This window comes from Gordionus sp. m RMFG-2023, chromosome 4 (assembly GCF_954871325.1).
Source record: "Gordionus sp. m RMFG-2023 chromosome 4, tfGorSpeb1-WG-v2, whole genome shotgun sequence".
NCBI classification, from domain to species: Eukaryota; Metazoa; Nematomorpha; class Gordioida; order Chordodea; family Parachordodidae; genus Gordionus; species Gordionus sp. m RMFG-2023.
Window position 1 is genome coordinate 11,698,333 of NC_088778.1, and position 24,571 is coordinate 11,722,903.

Consider the following 24,571-nt stretch of genomic DNA (forward strand, 5'->3'; position numbering starts at 1 on the left):
CCTCAAAACACATCTTTTTTTACGATTAATTCTCCCCAGGCGGTATTTCAGTTTCCATGCATATGTCATCAGGTATCATCAAATGGCCATATCTTTATTGATTGATAATGCCATATTTGTAGCTTCCATATGTATTGAGAGGAAATTTATATTAAAAGAAAATTTAGAATCTTCAACCATTTTCCAGGCAGTCAAAATGTCAAGGTTTTTTTTATAAATATCTTGATAGAGGCCCAATTATTTTAAAAATTTTCAAAAAAATTTGTGCCGTTAGGAGGGTTTTAAATTTGCATAGCTTTTCTAATAAAGCCGTGACTTCTGAAGTCGTTTTTGCATCAAAAGAATCTTTATTATATATATAATGTAAGGCACTTATTGTAGTAGATATTAGCCCATATTTTTCATTAAACATCCAAAAACTACTTTCTCGCGTGCCCACCATCTTGTTTCCCCAATTTTTTAAGCCTTTTTAATTTTTTTGAACCAATAAGCGGGTTATTCACACTTGCATTCGTCCAAACTTCCATTCATTTATAAGTTTCATTAAAAAATGTCGCAAGCCTATTTATTAATTCAAATAGATTTTTCGCCTCGAGATTAACACATGTGTCACAAACATAAGTTAAGAATGTGGCTATAGCACCAAATATATATACTGTCTGCTTTGCTTAATTTGAGCTCGCAAGCCAACAAATTCATTTATCATGTTGCACCATCAAAAGATTCATCAATTATATTATTTAATTGTAACCCTTGTTTAGAGAAACAAGAACTTAATAAATCAAAAAGTCCTTTACCTGAAGAATTAGTCACTTTAACTACTGCACAAAGGTTTTCTGTAATTTCTCCATTATAAATGTACCGCAAACAAATTGTAGCTTGATCATATATGCTTATATCCTGAGTGCTGTCCATCTGTATGCTGAATCTTTTATTACCTAATTGTTCCTTAATTCGCTTTCTAAGCGCGTATTGCATCAATAATTTTGCTAACGGTCGTCTTGGATAATAAGATAATTAAGGAACCTCTTCCCTTGGAATGTAACTTGCCTGAGAGTTAAGTTTTTTCTTCCTATGTTTGCTTCTTTGAATGGATTTATTTAAATGATAATTTAGGATTGGATCATAATTAGATAGGTGAGTATCAGTTCTAGGAAATTTCCATGATTCAAACTTAATCTTCAAAATTTGATAAGGTTTCATTACAATCAGAACCTCTATTTGGCATATTTTGACGCCCTGATAGCTTAACAATTTCAAATATGTTTAATTATATGAGTATTACTTGAAATCTGCTTTGCTTTTCCAGCTTAAGTTTATTATTAACTTAATCTTGTATGCTGTTGTCATTGGATGCCTTAAGAAAGTATTCCATTGCTTGGATATGAACAGATTTTCATGAATTAGAATATATATAAAATTGGTGCACTCTTTTGAAAATGAATTTTCATAACCAGCAAAAGCTATACAAATTGGTAAATAGCTTTAATTTCATGATCAATTATAGCAATTGAAAGCCAATTTCACGGTACTTTATCTTCCATAACTACTCTATTACAAACGCGATGTATTTAGTCTCAGGACCACAGGTTGGATTGGATGTTGCTGTAAAAAGGCAAGTTTTTGTAATTGTTAAATTTGGATTTAAATGAAATAAATTTGACAGGTGAGATCTTTTTCTTTAAATTTGCTGCTTCTGTGCATGAAAAGCCAGATATTCGATTAGAATTTATAGATGTAGGTATTTGTAATGTAGATATAGATGAAGGTATTTGTAATTTAGATAAAGATGAAGGTATTTGAAATGTAGATAAAGATGAAGTTTCCTTTTAAGTTAGGGATAGAATAGGAATGCTATTATCATTTGAAAGAAATTATATTGGAATATTTGGTGAAATTGTATTATCATGTATAGGTAAAGAAGAATCTGAAGTCTCTGAGCATAATAAATATGCTAATTTTTTTTGTGGTTGAGAAAAATCAAATGTTATATTAGAACATGAACCAAAATTTATAATGGGTGAAGATACTTGTAATAAACATTAAGATGGATGAATATTTTTTATATGTAATTTATGTGGACTTTTTATGGTGTTAATTACAATATCAGGCAATGTTGTATTATTACCTTTTATGGAGCATAAAAGAGAGTCTAAAGAAGCTTCAAGAAATGACGATGTTTTTGATAAGTTTGTAGTTGTTATATTGAAAAAAGACAACTTTTGCTGTTTTGGATTTTCACCACCTATCTTAAGTTTACAATATTTATCATGAAGTTTTTCTGCTCCACTTCTGTATTATCTTTTTTTACTAAATATTTTTATGCATGATAATATAAAAAAATATAGATTTTAATTTAAAATTAGAATTTATATTTTATAAAATAATTATCAAGGTTATCTATATATTTTTTCTTTATATTAATGATCTAAGTCAGATAAAATGTTGATGTTATGTTTGAATGATAGGATAATTAATAATCAATATATTTAAGTAAAGATTCCACTCTAGTCCAGAAAAATCCTTAAACATTTACAATGGATTATGTTTGTGAAAAATATGATTCATTTTAGCTGGGAGGGAGGGGGGGCAGAAATTTTCTTAATGCTTATACTTAGTACTGGGTTAAAATAGTGAATTTCAATTGTTTATTATTTTCATTTTGGTTCATTTTCAATAATAATAATGTGTTTTCTATATACAAACATAAATTTTAAATAAAATGAATGAATGAATTTTTTTTATAGTGCCTATAATTCCACCAGATAATTAAATTAATATTTTAAATATCTAATATTTAAAAAAATTTATATTAAAATATATTTAGATTTTATGCCAATAATTAAAAAAAAAATTTCTTTACTAAGAAGGCCCCCAAATTTGTAATTTATTAAGGAGAGGCTCCCAAATTTGTAATTTATTAAGGAGAGGCCCCCAAATTTGTAAAATCTAGAGGCCCCGTGGGAGATTTTTCCACTAGGCTTACTGGCCAGTCCTTCCCTGATTCAAAGTATAAATTTTAAGAAAAGAAAGCTAATTTTTTAAAAAGGTATTTTAAGCGATTTTATGCTTAAAGGCAAAACTATTTTATTTGGTTGAAATTAAAAATGAATGTTAATTATTTCGATCAAGGTTCACAATATTCATATAATAAAATATCAATATAAGCCAAAAATAGGATATTAAACGAGATTATTAATGTTTAATGCCATTTTTATTCAATTTTAAATAATAAAAGACATATCAATCAGGCTCAAACAACGGGTATCGCGTTCATATTTTTCTTTCATGGATAAAATTAGTATAAGCTTCATAAAATAAAATCTTTCCAAATTTATTCGAAATCTTAAAGAATAAAGTAGGCGAAAAGTTAATATTTAAAAAAACGATAGGTGTGAAGTATATGAATGACAATTGACTAAACTTATAGTAGTACCCTTTCGTAAAAATACATGTACGCCAAATTGAGTGGTGGATTATTGGAAAGTGCAACTTTAGAATCGTTGAATATGACCCAGTCTCCGTCCTTCTTTATGTGGCATACGTAGTGTCCACAATTCAAAGAACTGCCAACATGACTCACAAATCCGACCAATCGGTATATGGTACTTTCGGCGGGATCTAAATGGTGGATATGATTCGTTATATGTTCAGCACTTTGCTCTGACTGATCGGATTGGAGGCTATTAACTGATTGGTCAATCTGCACACGAATATGGTCATGGAATACATGTCTGCCGGAATTATTCAAAATTTTGTCCCTAAACGTAATAGATTTAAAATATAAATTAAAAAATATACAGATTATCAAATGTATTGTAAATTTAATAAATTTTATTATATTGCTCATTTTAAAGGGTTTGGGTTTTCCACACAAAAAAAGAAATTATCCTTCGCAATGCTTATAGTCACAACATTATAGATGTTAATACGAGAGAAAATAACAATCAAAATCCTTGGAAAAAAGGGTTCATATCTTCATTTTATCATTTAAAAAAAAGAAATTAATTAATTACCTATTTTGCATCTTTATTTTATTCAAATTTTTCTTTTAAATTTTTTTCATTCTTTTAAATAGCATAAATGATGAAAAAACGGAGTAAATTAAAGATAGATTATAAAATGAAATCTAAACAATTTTAATTTCATAAAAGCAAATAATTTAAGGTATAGTTGAAATTAGTGTTGTTAAACGGCTCATTTTGAGCCGATTTTTTAAAACGGCTAACTCAATATTTTAGCCAGAAAAATATTGCCTAAGTCTCGAGATTTCGATAATATATGCCTAGACCTTTGTTCCTTCTATGAGCAAAATCTTGAGGCTTGCGTAATATTTTTCTGGACGAAATATTGAGTTAGCCGTTTTTAAAAATCGGCTCAAAACGAGCCAATTAACAACACTAGTTGAAATGGTAACAATAAATAGGCGGCCATTAAAAGTAACAGTGGGTTTATAATACTTAAGAGAGTAGGAAGAAACTTATTAATGATATTTATATAAGAAATGAAGTTCCTGAAACTGCTAGTAGAATACGAGATCAAATAATAAATCAGGTTTGGGGAAGTCTTCATTCAATGAAGATTGATTGTGTTACCAGATTAGATAGAACTATATTAAGAATAAATATACAATTTATTGAAAGAGACAAGATTATTTTAAGGGAGATATTTGAAAAATCTTTAAGCGAAAATATAAAAAATATTTTATTAGAAGTGATGAAAGCTTTTAATATTTTTAGAAATATGGTTAAATCTATCCCATTATTAGATCAAGAATTCCACCAGATTTATGGTAAGATTGACAATTTTAAATAATAATGAAAAATATAAAATCATTATAAATGTTTAAAAATTAACGATTGTCATTTTTAAAATTAACTTCTTTCTTTTAAATCATACTTTCAGTAATTGACATCTTTCTTTTATTGAATAACAAGTACAGTATGTATTACGAATGTACAAACAAAAAACTTTATTTTACTTTACGGTGACTGATTGAATCCCAGTTTCTTCAGGGTGGCTGAATAGCCAATCGAGAGCACGTTCGGGGTCGTTCTCGGTCTGGTCCAAAGCGGTATTCGCCCTCTCTACGCTAAACCCCATATCGGTTATAACGTTCACATGTTCCAAGGTAGAGCGAGAGGTTTGGAAATATTCAGGTGAGGATTTTGATTGGGATGTTAATAGGGAGTTAAGAACCGCTTCGATAGTGATGGCGGGGGATTCGGTTTGAGAAGCTATCGCTGCATTTATGGCGATGACAGAGAAACCCATGGCTAGGAGTTCCTTAGATATCTCGTTTTTGAGTATGAGGGCTTCAGGGTTAGAACAGGATTGATCTGACCAAAGTGAATACAAATATTTTTTATTAATGAAGGCTTGTTTTAGTTAGAAGAAGAATCTAGGCATAAAATTTTATTAGAGGAAACCTTTACAAAGAAAATATGGTATTTATAATTAATAAAATTGATCATATTTATATTTTAAATGGAAGGGGGTGGGTATATCGGTATCAAGTATCACATAAAAGGGTAACTTAAAATTGCATGATTTAAATAATTAACAGACTATTACGTGTTATAACATTGTAATCGAGATGAGCATGATAATCGTCCCCAACAAGGTTATTCTGAGTTACCATATCGCTAAATAGAATATTTTCTTCTTCCTTATTACTTAAGGGGAGTGAAAAAAATAAATATATTATATAATTAAAATTTGTAAATCGATTGGATTTTTGAAAGGAACGGGGATTCAAACAATTGAAATTTTTCCATTTATTTATAAGATAATTATAAATAATTATTATGGCATATTCACAAATATTGGTTTTTCTTTTTTAATACCAACTTTGCTTAACATAACCAAGTTATTACCCATTAATTATTACCATTTTAAATCAAATTTATTTTATCCGTTTTATTATAATAAAATTAATATAATGTAATAAAAGTTCTAAATTGTAATGAATAATTTCGTTATTAACATCCAATGAGTGTTGAATAAAATTTTTATATGCTCAAATTTAATTAATATCCAACAACGCACAATAATAATCTTATAGAAAATGTGTTAATTAATATTTAGATATAATAGTTTGTATGATATAAAGATTACCGAATATTGAGTAAATATTATTACAAATATATTTTTTTAGGAGCACCTTCCGGAATATGAAACTTGTTTATTTGACTGGAATGAGGACCAGCAACCTTCATTCAGTGGCCTGGATTTTTTTACAGGGCCGCAGAAATAATTTTTTATAAGTTCGGCCCATATTTAATATATTGTATTCAATGAAAATAAACAATATTTCAGTGTATTTAGGCAATGGTTCTGAAATTTATTATTGTTAGAAGAAAAAAATAGTAATAATTTTTTTTAAGTTAGCAACTTGTGATGCAAAATCGTTCCGTTTGAGCCGATTTTAAAAATTGGCTTTCAGTATTTTATCCAGAAAAATATTACGCAAGCCTAAAGATTTTGTTTATCGATGGCAGAGGTTTGGACATCTATTAGCAAAATTTTAAGGAAGAAAATTTTTTCTGCCAAAAATATTGAGTTAGCTGTTTTTAAAAATCGACTAAAATGGGGCGATTTGCATCACTATTAACAATGTTTTAAATAAGCTAAATTTAAATAGAAATTTCTCATTAAAAAAAATCAAAAGGCCAGCTAGAAAATAATAATAGGCCGCAGGGCCCGTCAAGGTCTCTGATAGAAAGGCAAAGATGTTGTTCCGGATCCCTGATATTTATAATATATTATAATTTTTTTAAATTTTATTATTTGGTTCAAAACTCATAAATGGTCCATTATGTTCAAATCGGTTCCAGGCATATGAAGATCAAACTTAAGGATTAAATATTGGGTCGAGTTTCAGAATTTCCATTTTGATATTGGCTAGCCAAACTATTCTAATTGCTTATAATATAACACAAAAACAGTTATGTTTACTGATATTTAGTTTGGCGCAAAATGGTTACACTGATGCTGGTAGAAAGAAAATCATTTAAACCAATGGAATGGCGGTTGGTACAATTTTTCCCAACGTGAACAGGTTGGTTGAAGTGTTTATGCCGGATGAGTTTGTGGGCAACCCATTGCAGGCCTAATTTTGCTATTATTTGCATAGGCATTCACAAAATAATTGCTAAAATAAAATCAATCCTTTCACCGTATTTTGACGATGATATAATGGTAAGAAAATAGTTGGGTAATGGGTAAATATTGGCTAATTCGACCTAATCCACATTGGCATGTCAAAGGTAATCGGCTAAGCCTTGTGGCGAGGGTTAATTTTTTTTCTATTTTCTTTAAGGTATAGTGGAGCTATATTTTCAAAAAACCGAAGCTAAGGTGATTGTTATAGGCTAAAAACAATTAACAAACTAAGTAGGTTTTCAGCATCATGTATATTCTGGAAAACACAAATGACCTTTCAACCTACACTAGCCTGAGTTAAACCTTGCCAAATGTAAGATTTATTCCAAGAGGACATTCCATGGATATAATTTATTTGCTTTTAATATGGTAGGGTATTGGTTTACGGGGGTTAGAAGTCTCTAGACCAGGGTTAAGAAGGGTTTCAACACGAGATGATTATAAAAGAATAAATTTGAATATAAAGGATTAGTTTAGATTTAAAAAAAAATAATTAGCTATTCATTTTATTTTTATGTAACTTGTCTATTTCCTTCTCGTGGTTTAAAATTTCCATGGGTAACAAGCCCGTGGCTTTATAACGCTCCAAATCCAAAATTTCCGGAATGTTTTCGATGCTGACCTCGAGTTTTTTGGGTTGCCAACAAGAATTACCATCGCGCTCAAATGTGTATTTTTTTAAATGCAATAATAGATACTGTGGAAAGGTCTTGAATCCTACCGTTTTGATTGGACGCACCTCACCATCTTTAGTGTTAACTTGTTCGGCGGCAAAATAATGTTCTAAAAGTGAAGAAAATGGGATTTTAGTGAGTGTTTTATGAGGGTGTTTGGAGCCACCAATATCTAGCAGGTTTCCAGGATCTCCCTCTTTTCTCAAATCGAGTTCGTGTTCATTGTTGTATTCAATTCTGACCTTTTGTTGGCAGATGGTAGTAGGGGGGATAGCTAAGGATATATAATTTTCTCGCCTATCTATCAAACGAGCTGAATCATGATTATCACTAGCCCACCATTTTTCTTCAAGCATAAAATCGAAACCTTTGGAAGGACTCTCTAAGACACCCTTCAGTTGCTTATCAGCGTAATGGTGTCGCGAAATTTGATTCATTAAGTGCAGGAAAAATTCGTGGGCATCTTGTTGCCGACTATTAGCGAACTCTGTGTGACCACGTTTTACTATGAAATTAAAAGCGCGAGGCTTGATGCCCAAAAGAGATGTGGATTGATAGAAAATCATAGACGAATTTGGATAATTTTCGCTGTCCAAGTTGGGAGGAAAAGGAATAGCGATAGGTTTTTTGGAATACTTACCTGAGAGAAGACCATAAGCAAGTTTTGCTGTTTGGGCATCAAAGTTGTGGAGTGTGTCCGAGAGACTACCTTAAATGAGTGATTGATTTGAAAGAAAATAGTGCATTAAATATAATTTTATGTCTAAGTAAGATGTGTTTACAATATTTATAATGTTGTAGTGGCCTTTGGAAACAAATTACATTTACACACTTAAAAAGTAATTTGCTATAGTTAATAGTTAGATTTTAATATAAAAGTTATTAGTTACAGGTCAATTTTTCGAAAAAGAATACTTTAATACTATATTTAAATATTAAAAGAATACTTCTTAAATATAAAAATCGGCAGAGGTCAGTATTTTGAAAAAATTGGCATACTCTTAAAATCGGTGCTATTCTGATTCAAGTATGGTGGTATATCTAGAATAGAAATACATCGATTTCTTTAAAAATCACATTTTATGTTTTTACTGTTATAATGTGAGGCTGATATTATAAATAGGCCAATATTATAAAATTGGACAATTTTATTTAATGGCATAATACAATATAAAATATTAGTTTTATTGGTTAACAACAATATGAACTTGATTATAAAACCCCAATATTAATATTAGCTTGATATTAAAAATTTCAAATCTACTTCAAAAAAACTGTAAAACAGTTTAGGTTTACATGTTAAATTATTATAAAATTATATATGCACTTTTATGAATAAATTTTAAAAAAGATCCTTGCAAAATTATTATGGACAGGCCAGGAAACTTTAAATAAATTTCATGAAAATTATAGATGGGTCGGCAAGGAGGGCCAAGTCAATCTCTATCATAAATTATCTAAATTACAAATACCCTGGATTAGTAGTTAAGGCCAACCCAAATTAACAGCTGATCAATCTCAGCGGATTTCATTCATAGCACAAGTTTAACATGTAGTAATTCGTAAGCGAATTTAATTATTTTCATATATGAAAATTAAACTTTGGTAGCTAAAGATATGATTGTAAGCAAATAAGATTAAAATATTCTATCAATTTGAAGGGGCATGACTAAAATACGCGTCCCCGGTCAAACGGGTTTAATTTATATAATATTAATAAAAAATCTTATTTAGCTTTATAAGATGAGTTAAAAAATGTTTTTTATGATTTTTAAAAAAAATGATAACTTAGTAAATTTTTTAAAAAAATATTTTTTTACATCAAAAAACTACGCGTCCCTATGCGTCCCCGGTCAAGATACATTTTTTTTTAAAAAATAAAAGCAGATTCATATTTAGCTCAAATGAATATAGAAAATGTTTTTTATGATTTAAAAAAAATGATAACTTAGTAAAATTTTTAAAAAATTATTTTTTTAAATTAAAAACTACGCGTCCCCTGTCAAGATACATTTTTTTTTAAAATAAAAGCAGATTCATATTTAGCTCATTAAATGGATACAGAAAATGTTTTTTTTTTATATAAAAAAAAGTGGTAACTTAGTAAAATTTTGAAAAAACACTTTTTTTCTTCATTTTTTACTAAAATACGCGTCCCAGATCAAGATAGATCATTTTTATAAAAATGAATATAGAATCGTGTATAGTTTTTCAAGGAGATTCCGAAAATGGTATTTATATTTTTTTTTTTTTTCTAAAAAATTTTTTTTTGATTAAACTAAGCGTCCCGACGCGTCCCCGGTCAAGATACATTTTTTAAATTATTTTTATAAAAATGAATATAGAATCGAAATTATTAATACCATTTTCGGAATCTCCTTAAAAAACTATACACGATTCTATATTCATTTTTATAAAAATAATCTATCTTGACAGGGGACGCGTATTTTAGTCAAAAAATGAAAAAAAAAGTGTTTTTTCAAAATTTTACTAAGTTACGACTTTTTTTTAAATAAAAAAAACATTTTCTGTATCCATTTAATGAGCTAAATATGAATCTGCTTTTGTTTTTTTTTAAAAAATGTATCTTGACCGGGGACGCGTAGTTTAGTCAAAAAAAATTTTTCGAAAAATAATTTTTAAAAAAAAAAATTATAAATACCATTTTCGGAATCTCCTTGAAAAACTATACACGATTCTATATTCATTTTTATAAAAATAATCTATCTTGACCGGGGACGCGTATTTTAGTAAAAAATGAAGAAAAAAAGTGTTAAATTTTACTAAGTTACCACTTTTTTTTAAATAAAAAAAACATCATCTATATCCATTTATAGAGCTAAATATGAATCTGCTTTTATTTTTTTTTTAAATGTATCTTGACCGGGGACGCGTAGTTTTTTTATGTAAAAAATTAGTATTTTAAAAATTTTACTAAGTTACCACTTTTTTTTTAAATCAAAAAAAAACATTTTCTATATCCATTTAATGAACTAAATATGAATCTGCTTTTATTTTTTTAAAAAAAAATTATCTTGACCGGGGACGCGTAGTTTTTAATTTAAAAAAATAATTTTTTAAAAATTTTACTAAGTTATCAATTTTTTTTAAATCATAAAAAACATTTTCTATATTCATTTAATGAGCTAAATATGAATCTGCTTTTATTTTTTAAAAAAAAATGTATCTTGACCGGGGACGCGTAGTTTTTTTATGTACAAAAATTAGTATTTTAAAAATTTTACTAAGTTACCACTTTTTTTAAATCAAAAAAAACATTTTCTATATCCATTTAATGAGCTAAATATGAATCTGCTTTTATTTTTTTTAAAAAAATGTATCTTGACCGGGGACGCGTAGTTTTTAATATTTTTTAAAAATTTTACTAAGTTATCAATTTTTTTTAAATCATAAAAAACATTTTCTATATTCATTTAATGAGCTAAATATGAATCTGCTTTTATTTAAAAAAAAATATGTATCTTGACCGGGGACGCGTAGTTTTTTGATGTAAAAAAATAATTTTTTAAAAAATTTAATAAGTTATCATTTTTTTTTAAAATCATAAAAAACATTTTTTAACTCATCTTATAAAGCTAAATACGATTTTTTATTAATATTATATAAATTAAACCCGTTTAACCGGGGACGCGTAGTTTTCGGAGACGCGTATTTTAGTCATGCCCATTTGAAGGTATTTAATTAGATTTCATATGGCTGTGAATCTTTTGAAATTTCAACGAAATGCTTTTGTATTTAGGAATTTGATAGTCCAGCTGCCCAAGCTAGCTTATAAGAAGTTTTTTAAAACATAAAAAAAACATTTCTGCATAAAAGTTGTAGAAGATAATCATAATAATATTCTAATTGTATGACATCAATTATATTTATATGAATAATAATAATAAGATACTCTAGTTGCTAAACATCAGTTTTAAAAATAAAATTGTAAAAAGTTAGTATACAAAAATGTTTAACCAGTTTTTAAAGATCAAATCAAACTGATATTAATTTTACAAAAAGCCTGAATCCAAGCCTGAAACAATATTAGTTACAGTTCAGATCCCTGCCTTAGATTATAAACTAATGTTCCTGATGACATTTTATTTAATAAACAGTCATCTTAAATTTGAGAAATCATAATAAAGATAATAAATGAGGATAGGCACTACTTTTTAAAACTATTATATTACTATATCCATGAGATATAATTTGTTTTATTAATATTTAATTACCAAATTTACCAATTAAGATGTTAAAATGGAAATTACTTGTTTATAAAATTTTAAAATATACTCTTAATTTTATCATTTTTGGACCTATCCTATAACATACCTTTATCATATATATAATTTGTATTGTAAATATATAAAAACAATATTTGATATTATTACCTAACATAAAATGTTTGTAATTGTCATAAAAATAGCTCTTAAATAAAGGCAATGCAAATATCATTTGCATAATTGAAGATATATAGCATGTGTTTCCCAGATTATAAATACCAGTAAAACCAGGACCATATATGGGCTTTAAATTTCCTGACAACTCTTGGATAGCATTCCATTCAAAATAATTTTCATTCATTTCAATTTCAAGTTCTGAGAGGGTTTTTTCTGTTTTAAGTAATTCATTCATGTTGATGTCAAAATGAGCCAAATGTGATTCTAACATTGGATCTTCAACCATATCATCCTCATCATATGAATATACATCTGCCCCAGATTCGGTTATAGTTCCAATTTTTACAGCTAATGGATAGTGAGTAGATATATAATGTTCAACTGCATGATTATTGCCTCCTGTTCCATCAAAATTTTTTCTACCACACATTATGGAACCATCTGAGAGGTTAAACCACAAGTTTTCTTTTACATCACATTTTTGACATTGGGAATTGTTGAGTGATGGCTTAGGAGGATTAGAAATTTGAAAAAGATTAGTATGTTTAGTTTTTTGTCTTTGTTCCCCATTCCACTCAAAATTTTTTAATTCTGATTCTGTTAGCTTTAATGCTGGCTCTGCTTTTATAATACTTTGTATTGAGTTATAAATTTTTGCAGGAATTGATAAATTATTTATTTGAATTGTTTCAAAATCAGGTAATAAAACTAGAGCATAATGATCTTCATATTTAATATTTTTATCTATTTGAAACCCATCCTCAACACCAATCGCCATTTTTTTAACTTTAATTTTTTGTGTTTTTTCTTCAATCGCAAAACGTTTAATGTTTAAATAAATTGTTCTACCAGTTGCTTTATAAAACATAATTACATGATCTTTGTCAAAGCCATAGAAAGTATCCATGCATATGAATAAACCATCTGCACATTCTGAAGTATCATAACAAAAAATGCATTCATCCTTGTAGACTTTATCTTCATTGGTAGTGACTATATTTACTTTATTTATGTATCTATCAAATTTATCAATAATTTTTTCGTTGTTTACCATTATAGTGATAGTCTAATTAAACTGAAAATTGATTGATAGGTATTAATATTTGACAGTATGTTTTTAAATTTTAAAACATGAAGTTTGTAAATTTGTGACAATAATTTCTTTGTTTGAGATATCGAATTATAAATAACGGTAGATTTAAATTAAGGGATATCATTGGGGTTCGGTTTTCCTGTGCAATTGAGACTACAATAGCAGAATATAGAATAGCAAGATTAAAGACCATATTAGAGTTTATTATGATAAATGTATATTTTCTTTTTTTCTAGGTCATACTACTAACATCGTCGACGGGTATGTCATACGTGTTGGCTAAGTTTTTATAATTCGGATTGGTTTTAATATGGCCTCCTACAGTTGCACTAATTTTGAAAAATATCATGTGAATTGGTAATAAGGGAAACTGAGAAAGCCCGAACAAAGCACTTATTAGAGAATCATGACAAAATAAGGTCTGCCCTAATATTATATATGTTTTTTTTTACATTTTAAACTAATGGGTAAATCAGATATTTACCCTTCATGTGTTGATAAATCAATTAAAAATTTAACTATCTCCTAGGTGGGAAAAAATTTTCAAAATTATATTGAATACGACTGGGCATGGAACCTCAAAATTAATATTAGCTTGCACCTGACATGGGAATATCTTTTACAAATTATTAAGGGTTGAGCAGGGCTTGATAAACTTTTTAATAATTATATGCTTCCTAATATTGTGAGCTTGGACCTGGCATGACACTATTGTAAAAAATAAATAAAAATCTAATTCCCCGTCATTTTTGATGGGCTTTCTTAATAATTTGTAATATTTAGTAAATAATGTATTACTTTCCTATGTATAAACATTGTTATAAAAGAGAATCATGACAAAATAAGGTCTGCCCTAATATTATTTTATTTTTTTTACATTTTAAACTAATGGGTAGATAGTTACCTTTCATGTGATGATGAATCAAATAAAAATATAACTATCTCCGAGGTGGGAAAAAATTTTCAAAATTATATTGGATACGACTGGGCTTGGAACCTCAAAATTTATATTAGCTTGCACCTGACATGTGAATATCTTTTAAAAATTATTAAGGGTTGAGCTGGGCTGGATAAACATTTTAATAATTATATGCTTCCTAATGTGAGCCCTGGCATGACACATCGTAAAAAATGAATAAAAATCTCATTCCCGTCATTTTTGATGGGCTTTCTTAATAATTTGTATTATTTAGTAAATAATGTATTACATTCCTATGTATAAACATTGGTATAAAAGAAAATCATGACAAAATAAAGTCTGCCCTATTATTAATTATGTTTTTTTTTACATTTTAAACTAATTGGTAAATCAGATATTTACCCTTTATGTGATAATAAATCAATTAAAAATTTAAATAAAATTTTCAAAATTATATTGAATACGACTGGGCATGGAACCTCAAAATTAATATTAGCTTGCACCTGACATGGGAATATCTTTTACAAATTATTAAGGGTAGCTGGGCTTGATAAACTTTTTTATAATTATATGCTTCCTTAATTATATGATTCCTTAATTATATGCTTTTTAATATTGTGCCTCCGTTACATTATTTTTGAAAAAAATTTCCCAAGCCTAGAGATATAAAATATTAATAAAATATTTAGTAAATAATGTATTACTTTTTGGTTTTAATATGGCCTCCCATAGTTGCATAGAAAATTTAAGTTATAAGATCATCTGTTTGTATAAAATAAATAAAAAAATCAACAATATAAATAATGTATTACTTTTGGGTTTTAATATGGCTTCCTACAGTTGCATAGAAAATTTAAGTTATAGGATCATCTGTTTTTATAAAATAAATAAATTAATTAAACAAATAAAAAAATAATTTTAGGGCAGACCATTCATACCCAATATATCAAGAATCTAAGATTTATTAGCCAGTTTGGGATAAGGAGAGGAATTTTCAATATCAAATTAAATTGGGGGAAGAGTGTCAAAAATATCTTGTAATCAATACTCATAGAGGATTGTTAAAATATACAAGGCTACCTTTTTGGTATATCGTCCTTCTTTAGCAATATTTCAACGAGTCATCAAGAATTTATTAAAAGGTTTTGAAGGATTAGCTTGTGTTAAATATCGATTTATATTTATAATTATTTTATTTATACTAGATGTTGTTTAGCATATATTGCAATTATTTCATTCATTCGTTGTATTTTATATAATGATTATCTCCTTTTGACCCTTTTTAACAAAATATGGGAATGTGGGAAAACTCCGGGAATGGAATAAATCGTTTTTATGTAATTTCCCCAAATTGAAAACCCACAGAAATTCACAGATTACCGTGCCGTCGCTCTGACATCATGTGTATCTAAAATATTTATGACCTTATTAAAAATAAAATTGTGCAATCGAAGCCCCATCTTTTTCCTAAATACATTTGTGCTTATAGGCCGAATAAAAATATATTAGAACCAATATTAGCCTTGAAAATAATAATGCACAAATGTTATAAATACAAAATATCCTCCTATTACACTTTCATCTATTTTAGTAGAGCTTTTGATAATGTTAATCACGGAGCTCTATGGGATACGCTGGCTGAATGTGGAATAGAACCCCAAATAATCCTCATCTTAAAAAACCACTACTCTAAATTAGTGACGTGTTTTAGAATAAACAATAAAATATCTCCCTGCTTTAGAATTAAAAAAGGAGTAAAACAGGGGTGTACTCTATCACCACTCCTATTCAACATGATAATTAATAAAGTTATAAGAGAAGCACTAGGGGCAGCTGATCTAGTTGATCTAAGATCTGATAAGTCCATATCCTTTGTTAACAGAATAATATCTTATGCCGACGACATTGTTGTTATCTCCAAGAGCATAGATGAAACCAAAAATTTATTATACTTACTAGAGACACTAAGTCAAAGAATTGGGCTTGAAATAAATTTAAAAAAAACTGTTATTCTCCCCTCCCCAAATGCTTCACCAATGGACAATCTTACTTTTGGAGGAAAAATAATTAAGGTTGTAGATAAAATTAGATACTTGGGTAACACTAGACAACAAGGGTAGTGGTAAAGAGGAAATGACGATAAGAATACAAAAGACGAGCGGAACCTTCTACAAGTATATGAAAATTTGGAAAACAAAAGAGGTCTCTGTTTTTACCAGACTGAAGTTATTCAACTCGACAATTGTTCCGGTTCTATTATATGGAGGGGAAATTTGGGAAGAAAATAAGATGGAAATGAGACGATTACAATCATTTATAAATAATTGTCTACGTACAATTAATTGCATTTTCTATCCATGAGTCATATCAAACCAAAATCTCTGGAAAAAATCTAATCACACGCCAATTAATATCACTGTAAAAAAACGCCGTATCCAGTTCCAAGCTCATATAATAAGGAACTCCGACCACAATTTAGCTCATGACGCCATAGCATGGCTGTACACATATAAGGGAAAAGACTATACAAAATATAAATCCAAAACTTAATAACAATAAAAGATCCATCAAAAAACTTTTCCGCATCAAAAGTTACCTCAAATGAAAACGTATTTTTGAAGTTCTTTGCTCACATATCATTATCTAAAGGTTCCCTATCAACAATTATTCAACTTTTTTGGAAGTATTCTTTAATTTTCCTTACTAAAACTTGTATTAAATTTGTAAAATTATTAAATTAAAAACGATCCACCGCCCACCCTTAAAGTAATTAAATTATATTGTAGTTTTTGGGTATAGGCTTTTTCTTTGTCCCACTCCTTTTAAATTAAAGCCTGTAGAGGTTTAAGCAACATTTTTCGAAATGTTGTGCCTACAACTACGTGCGGATTGCTTACAAACGTGTGGAGGGCTCCTCATATTTTTACTTTTATACCCAAATTAAATTGTTCCAATTAAATGGAAATGTGGAAAACCTAGCGTAGCTCTGTTGAATCTTCAACGCTAGAGGGCAAAAGCGCTATATATTACGTATCACGTAAAATAAATACGTACAGATGACATGACGTAACGATGACATGACGTAGCGATGACATGACGGCGATGACATGACGTAGCGATGACATGACGTAGCGATGACATGACGTAGCGATGACATGACGTCACGATGACGTAGTGAGGATATTGGAAAATTATAATATAGATTTATTTTGAAAAATAGTTACCTATTTTATTTTGAAAAATAGTTACCTATTTTATTTTGAGAAATAGTTACCTATTTTATTTTGAAAAATAGTTATATTTGTATTTATATAAAGTAATTATAAAAAATTATAGGAGGATAACTTAGTCAATTCAAAATACCGGCCGAAGGACCGCAAAAATTTTTTTTAGCAACCACAATTTTTATATTTCTCCCGCAATTTAAAAATTTTGACCTGGCAACCCTGATCAAGACTATGATCTAAGTCAAAGCTCTTTTACCTCCTCAATAGCTAATACATCATCTACTTCTTCAATATATAATAACAATTTCAATATAAAAAATATGTTTCAAAATACCCCTAATAAATCTAGGCTCAAACGCGTGTTTGCGAGAAAATCTACAGTATCCATACGTACAAGTATCATATATTTGTAAAATCTATTTTTAATATATTTTAGCCAACCTTAAAAATTATATTAAAATATCCCACCCGGATTTGTTTTTCCAAACTAAAGAAATAATGCCCAAAATTTCGGGTATGAGAAAACTACAACTTGAAGAAAATAAACTAATACTCAGATATGTTATTGAAAATAATTTACCATTTAACCTATTTGACTCTAGTGAATTCAGGAATATATTCACGTTTATATTTAAAAGGAAAAATATATGGACAAGACAAACCGCGAAAATATACTTGCATTCGATTTATGAAACATCAAAATCTAAACTTAAAGAAAAATTACAAGATGTACAAAGCAAAATTTCCCTCTCCATGGATATTTGGGCAGGAATCAACTCCTTATTTTATTGTTCGATTACTGTCCATTATATAACAAATAATTGGAAACTAAAAAATTACCTTCTTGATTTAATAGAACTACCTCACCCGCATAATGGGCAATATATAGCTAATTATTTATTAAAATCTCTTGAAACATTTGAAATTCAAAAAAATGTTATAACGCTTACACATGACAATGCTAAAAATATCATAAGTGCAGCAAATATAATAACCAAATTATATATGGAAAAATATAATATCCCTTCTAAAGTCATCGATGCCTAGCTAATGTTATCAATATAATCGTTAAAGAAGGGCTAATTATTTTTGATCAAAAGAGAAAAAATACATAAATTGGTAAAAAGACTTCACCTCTCGCCCAAGTTCATGCAAAAATATACCGCTATCTCTTATGGCACAAGGTTACTAATCGACGTGGTTACTAGGTGGAATTCAAAGTATCTTATGATTTCTATAATAAATAAAGTAAATTAACAATAATCTTAAATGTTATTTTTATAATATATTTTATTTTAAAGAATTTAGACGCCATTAAACTTAGGGGAAGAATGTCTTCCCAAAGATGAATTTTATATTAATGTCAATGAGGCAAAATATTTAAAGGAAATTGAAACCTTCCTTAAACCTTTTTTCAGGATTACATGTGAAGTATCATCGGAAAATACAACTATTGGGACGGCGGTTTTATTTGTCGCTTCGATGGGGAATTTTTTAGATAATATTTGATATACACGTTAATGAGGATATTAAAAAAGCGGCCAAATTAATTTTGATTAAATGCAAAGCCTACGAAGGCTTATTTAGTACCCTCACCAATTATATACCATGCTTCCTAGATCCAGAAACAAAATTAAAATATATGCCAAAATCGATATTAAATAATAAATATTATGAAGAATTCAAACTAATACACTTAGCTTATGCCTTGCCATTATACCAAACAACGGCTTATGAATTTAATGATGATGATTCTCAACCCTTTTCACTGCGAAAGTAAATATAAATACTTAGAAATATAATTAACCTATATTTATTTTCAGAGATGCTATTGCTAACCCAGATCCCATGAGAGATGAGATAGTGTAATATCTTAAAGAACTCGTTGCGCCAACATTGACAAATATTTTGGATTGGTGGACAAAGAACGCCTCCATATATCCTATTTTAATGGCTAGGGATTATTTAGCGCAACAAACTACAAGTGTTGCAACTTGCAAGTGAGAGGACTTTCAGTAAAGCGGTAGATTGTATGACAAAAAAAAGAAATAGGATGGCTTCAGAAACCCTAAAACAATGTATGTGCCTGAGTTATTGGGGCTTAGATCTATTGGAATAAATGTAAATAATATTATATACTTTGTTGTGATTGAGTAGACCATATTAACATAAGTCGGAATAATATTTTTTTAAACTTTAAACAGGAATTTTACCCACCTACCCCCCCCCCCTCCCACCCCCCAAAAAAGAAAAATTAGTAAAATTTAATAATTATTTTTTAATTTTAATATATCTTTATTTTATATTTTATAGCTTTCCGGAAGAAAAAGATTTGGCAAATGAAAGATGAACAGAAGATTTTTTATATTATAATATATTAATTTATTAGATTTTTGTATTATAATTGTAAAATTTTAACTCTTGAACATTTTATAAAGATTTAAATAAATAAAGTGAAAAAATTTCAAAGCGGAGTTCTGAACACGACAAAATTTGAATTATTATTTTTTTTAAATAAATAGATAAGCCCTGGTTAGAACCCTCTACTTTGTTTTGAAGAAATCAATAAATTACTAAAATTCTTAAACAAAGTCAGAACAATTTTTTAGGAAAAAAATAGTTTGGGGCTCATAAATTCTAGGAGTTTTTTAAAAAAAATATATGATTAAATATCTTTATCCTCAAAAATTCGTAATTAGCTAATCGATTATGTCTAATACTATTCTTGATTATAATCTTCCATATTTAAATCAGGAAAAAGTTTAGGTAATAATAAAAGAATTTTTATACATAACGTTTTTTTCAAACGGTTTTTGAGTAATGTTACGAGGAATTTTATTTCCAGACAAAATATAATAATTTTTGGAATTTCGATTAAGTTCATTTTATCAAAATTTCCGTTAAGTTGAGTTTAAAATTCCTGAACCCGAATTAAACCCTAATTTGGAAATCTAGCATATATTTTTCTCTTAATATTGTACAAAAGTTAAAAATAAATGTTAAGATCTAAGCGCCCATTAAGAGAAATGCGATGGTCAAAAATTTTTTACTAGTAACGATATTTATTTTTTACCCCAGTTTCCAAATCAAACTTATATACCATATTAAAGTAGGACTAGACTTATTTGATACCTACCCATCATTATCAATATTTGGTGCTGATAAAATTATTCCTGACCTACGTAGTAATTGCCATAGAGAGGTGTTGCTTGGTTTGCTAATATCGATTGATACCTCTAATAATCATATATTTATATACCTTAATCAGGTCAAGAAAAAACAAGTTAAATGATATTGGTTGTGCTTGGGGTTTGGGCTCCTTGCTAGTTTAGTCGATTTTTAGACTCAAGCCACGGTTTTACACAATTAACCAATAAATGACACTTATATAATCAATTGAGTTTCATAAAATTTAATAACCTATTTATTAGGTACACGACCAGGGTTGCCATGTCTCCCCTCATCAGCGGGAGACTCCCGCAATTTTTTAGTTTACACGCAGACATCTCTCTCCCGCAAAACTACCGCAATTGGAAATCTCCCGCAAAAATCTACCACAATATTTTAATTTCTCCCGTATTTTTTTTTAAAAGTGTTTTAACGTTTTTAATATATAAATAATAATTTTGAGAGACATTAATTGATTATTTTTATATTTTTAAAATAAATTTTAAATATTATTGTAAAAACATGTCTAGTTTGTAAATTTCTTTCTATCCTGTTTTATTTTTATCCATTAATAAATCTTTCATTCATATAAGTCAATACAGGGGAGTATATCTACATCGATTGCAATACAAAAATATTCTCAAAAATAATAAATAATACAGATGCAACTACATTTGCGGAAATCGTATACATCTATCATGTAGTTCAACATTCACAGAGACAGAGCTATATCATTACAATGTGGGTCGAATCTTTTTCTCATGATATTTAACGACTCCAATATAAGTGCAAACCTTACTTGTGGCAGAACAAAAATGAACAAGGCTATCGCAAGTTACCTGAATCCTAGAGGTCAATTCTAGACGTTTTGAAAGATGGGCATCCATAATCCATATGCAATTCTAACAGATTCATCTAATAAGAGAAATATTAGAACATATCCCCCTTCGCTATTTCAACAAGAATAAGAACATTTCAATAAAACTGTTAAAATTTTTTCCTAGGATAGTAAAAAAACCAACAATGTTGCTAGCCACATAATGGTAAATATAACTGATTCAGGGTTATCAATGATTTGCATGTCAGTTTTCTGCGCTGATAATGCCTCTGTAAATTTTGGTAAAAACCAAAGTTACCGAATTGAGGCAGCATAATAATGAATTAATACCAATTGGCTGTATATACTACATAATTCTTGCAAGAAGGCAATGAATCTACTATCTGTGAATGTCAAAATAATTGTGATGAAATGTTTTAACGAATTTAGTTCATCAAGAGTTAATGAATTAAAAGAGTTGGTGAAGTGGTCTGGCTTAGAATGGTGTGAGTTGTTGCGATCAGGTGCTTGTCATTAATACCTGCCATCGATAGAATTTTAAAATTTTACAAACTTAAAAAAACTTCTTAAATATGGATTTTAAAAGCTGTCCTAAAATTTTGAAAATTTTTTTCTAGTATGAAATAGTAGAAGCATATTTGGGATTCGTTTCCCATGTAGGAAATCTACTTCATGCAGTTAATATTCAGTTGCAATCAGAATATTCTTTATTAAAAAAAATTCACAAAATCATGCTGCAGCTCTATAAATTTTATGACGCTATTGCTAAAAATATTATATTAAAATGTTCAAATAATACTATAATTAATACATTTTTAAATGAACCAGATATTTTTATTAAGACAATTTTAAAATATTTACAATCAAAATTTGATTTTATTAACTCTATTTACAGATGTATAAATATTATGACCTTGGAACAGAAACCATCAATTGATGGTTTTTATAATTTAATAAATGTGTTAAAAATACCGAAAGACATTGATGTCTTATTTGAGGAGATTGTAGTTCTCTCTATTTTTTATGATTCGCCAAAATACTTAAAGTTAGATGGTCTAAAAGCAGAGGAGAAATGGGTAGAATTTTTTCGTAATAACGATAAATCCCCATGCTTGGAAAAAATGCAAGTATGTCTTCTCCTTTCCTCATTCTAATGCCTCATCCGAGCGCATTTTTAGCCTGATGAGGAATGCCTGGATAAATGAGAGAAATCGGATTGCTTTAACAACATTAGAGACCAAGCTAATGATTAAACAAATATATAATATGTAATGCCAGGAATTTTATAAATATCTCAATAACGACGTTAAACATTTAGTTCTATTATTTAAATCTCAAATAAAATATAATTAAGTTTTAGCAATGGCGCTATAAAATTTATTGTCAATTATTAACTCTAAAGATGAACACATCTGCAGCATAGTTTGGTGAATCTTTGTTAAGATTCTTCTGATTGCAACTACACATTAACAGTAGATTTTCTACATGTAAAATCATTCATAAATATACCTCTGCCATTCATTATTGAAAAAAATTTTTAAAATGTTAGGACAGCTTTTATAATCTTTATTTAAGAAAGATATCATATTGCCAGTGCCTGCTACCAGAGTTAGTGTGGACTATGGAAAGATGTTTTTCAACAATTAAATTTATAAGCTATTTCCTTATAGATGTAATTTGAGTGGGACGAATTTTGAAAATATATTCATTGTGTGGCTTAATAAAAAAAATTTAAGTAAAAAAAGTAAAATATTGTTCATATTAAATAATCATTGATATTTATTTTTATATTTATAAATTAAATTTTATTTTATAATGTGCAATTAAAATAAAAGGTAGGTTTTATACATGTATTTTTTTAAATTAATGATAAAATAAAAAAATATTTTCCCTATACATAATTCGAATGTAGGTTTGAATACAAAAGTGTGCAAACCGGTTTTTAGAGGTTCGAACCGAACCGATATTTTAATTTTTTACGAACCGAACCTGAACCTTGAACCGTTATTTTTATCCGAACCTGAACCCGAACCGAACCGATATTCATTTCCGTTTGGATCCCTGAAAATCAGTACGTAGTTTTTTTGTATTGAAGAAATTTAGAGTTGTTATTTTAAATTGAAGAAATTAGAGTTGTTACGGTCTCTACTACAACCTTCGACAAGTTGATTACAATTCATATAAGGAATTGTAACATTCATAAGATTATTAACCGAAATTATTAAATATTTATATATTAATTTTATTTAATACTAGCTTCCTTATTTGTATTAAGTCTCTCCCACTAGCTTTGACAAATAAATTACAATCCTATATAAGGAGTGGTAACAGTTTTATACTTTAAAAAGATATTCTAAAACAAAATAATTAGAGTTGGAATGAAACAAATTTTAAATTTGATTTAGTTTTAACTTTAAAAATAAAGTTTTAAATATTTAATTTAATAAATTATATAATAAGTTTATACGTTAAAAAGATATTTAAAAAACATCAAAATAATTAGAGCTGGAATGAAACAAATTATAAATTTGATTTAGTTTTAACTTTCAAAATAAAGTTTTACATAATTAATTTAATAAATTATATATTAAGTTTATACATTAAAAAGACATTTAAAAAACATCAAAATAATTAGAGCTGGAATGAAACAAATTATAAATTTGATTTAGTTTTAACTTTTGAAGTGTTTTATTAAATAAGCAAAATAAGTAAAGTAAGTAAAAGTATATTTAATACAATATCACGTATATATATATAATGAATTCAATCCTTCAGGTTATGTAATTTACAAACGAAAAGTTAATATTATATTCAATTTAAATTCAATTTACAATTACATTTATATTACAGTTCTCCCCCACTATAAATTGAATTCATCGTGATAACGTAGTGGGGGTTTCGAAACTCTTTTTTCAAGAGTTGTATTCTCATGTTCTGCCTTTTTCACTTCTTCGGTCAACGTAACGGGTATTTCCTTCTCTTGTGTATGTGCATCCCTCAATTGATCTGCATGCTTGTTTTTAACGATCCCCTCTGATTCCACATCGTACAATATTGCGGTATTTCGTTGTAACACTTTTCCTTC

General features: G+C 28.1%; 1 protein-coding gene across 2 annotated transcripts; it reads right to left on the bottom strand.

Annotated features, from left to right (window-relative positions):
• Positions 1–3,147: 3,147 nt before the first annotated feature.
• LOC135929096 (ubiquitin carboxyl-terminal hydrolase 5-like) lies at positions 3,148–13,150 on the bottom strand. Of its 2 annotated transcripts, none has more exons than XM_065465599.1 (5): positions 12,233–13,057; positions 7,686–8,547; positions 5,575–5,675; positions 4,982–5,339; positions 3,148–3,761 (listed from the first exon to the last, which is right to left on the bottom strand). In XM_065465599.1, the coding sequence occupies exons 1-5, from the start codon at positions 13,017–13,019 to the stop codon at positions 3,425–3,427; spliced, it is 2,445 nt and encodes an 814-aa protein (XP_065321671.1). In that variant the 5' UTR covers positions 13,020–13,057; the 3' UTR covers positions 3,148–3,424. The 2 variants fall into 2 exon arrangements, with proteins under 2 accessions (XP_065321671.1, XP_065321672.1); XM_065465600.1 differs by lacking the exon at positions 12,233–13,057 and adding an exon at positions 13,116–13,150 and having other exon boundaries at positions 3,158–3,761; positions 7,686–8,543.
• Between the last annotated feature and the right edge of the window lie 11,421 nt (positions 13,151–24,571).

What these genes read in the sequence shown, in the direction of transcription:
- LOC135929096 (XM_065465599.1), bottom strand. Translation starts at nt 13,019, where the DNA reads ATGGCGATTGGTGTTGAGGATGGGTTTCAAATAGATAAAAATATTAAA. An exon ending in TTACAAACATTTTATGTTAG is followed by an intron (nt 8,548 to 12,232) that starts GTAATAATATCA and finishes CACTCATTTAAG; the next exon opens with GTAGTCTCTCGGACACACTC. An exon ending in ATTCAATCAGTCACCGTAAA is followed by an intron (nt 3,762 to 4,981) that starts GTAAAATAAAGT and finishes TATTACGTTTAG; the next exon opens with GGACAAAATTTTGAATAATT.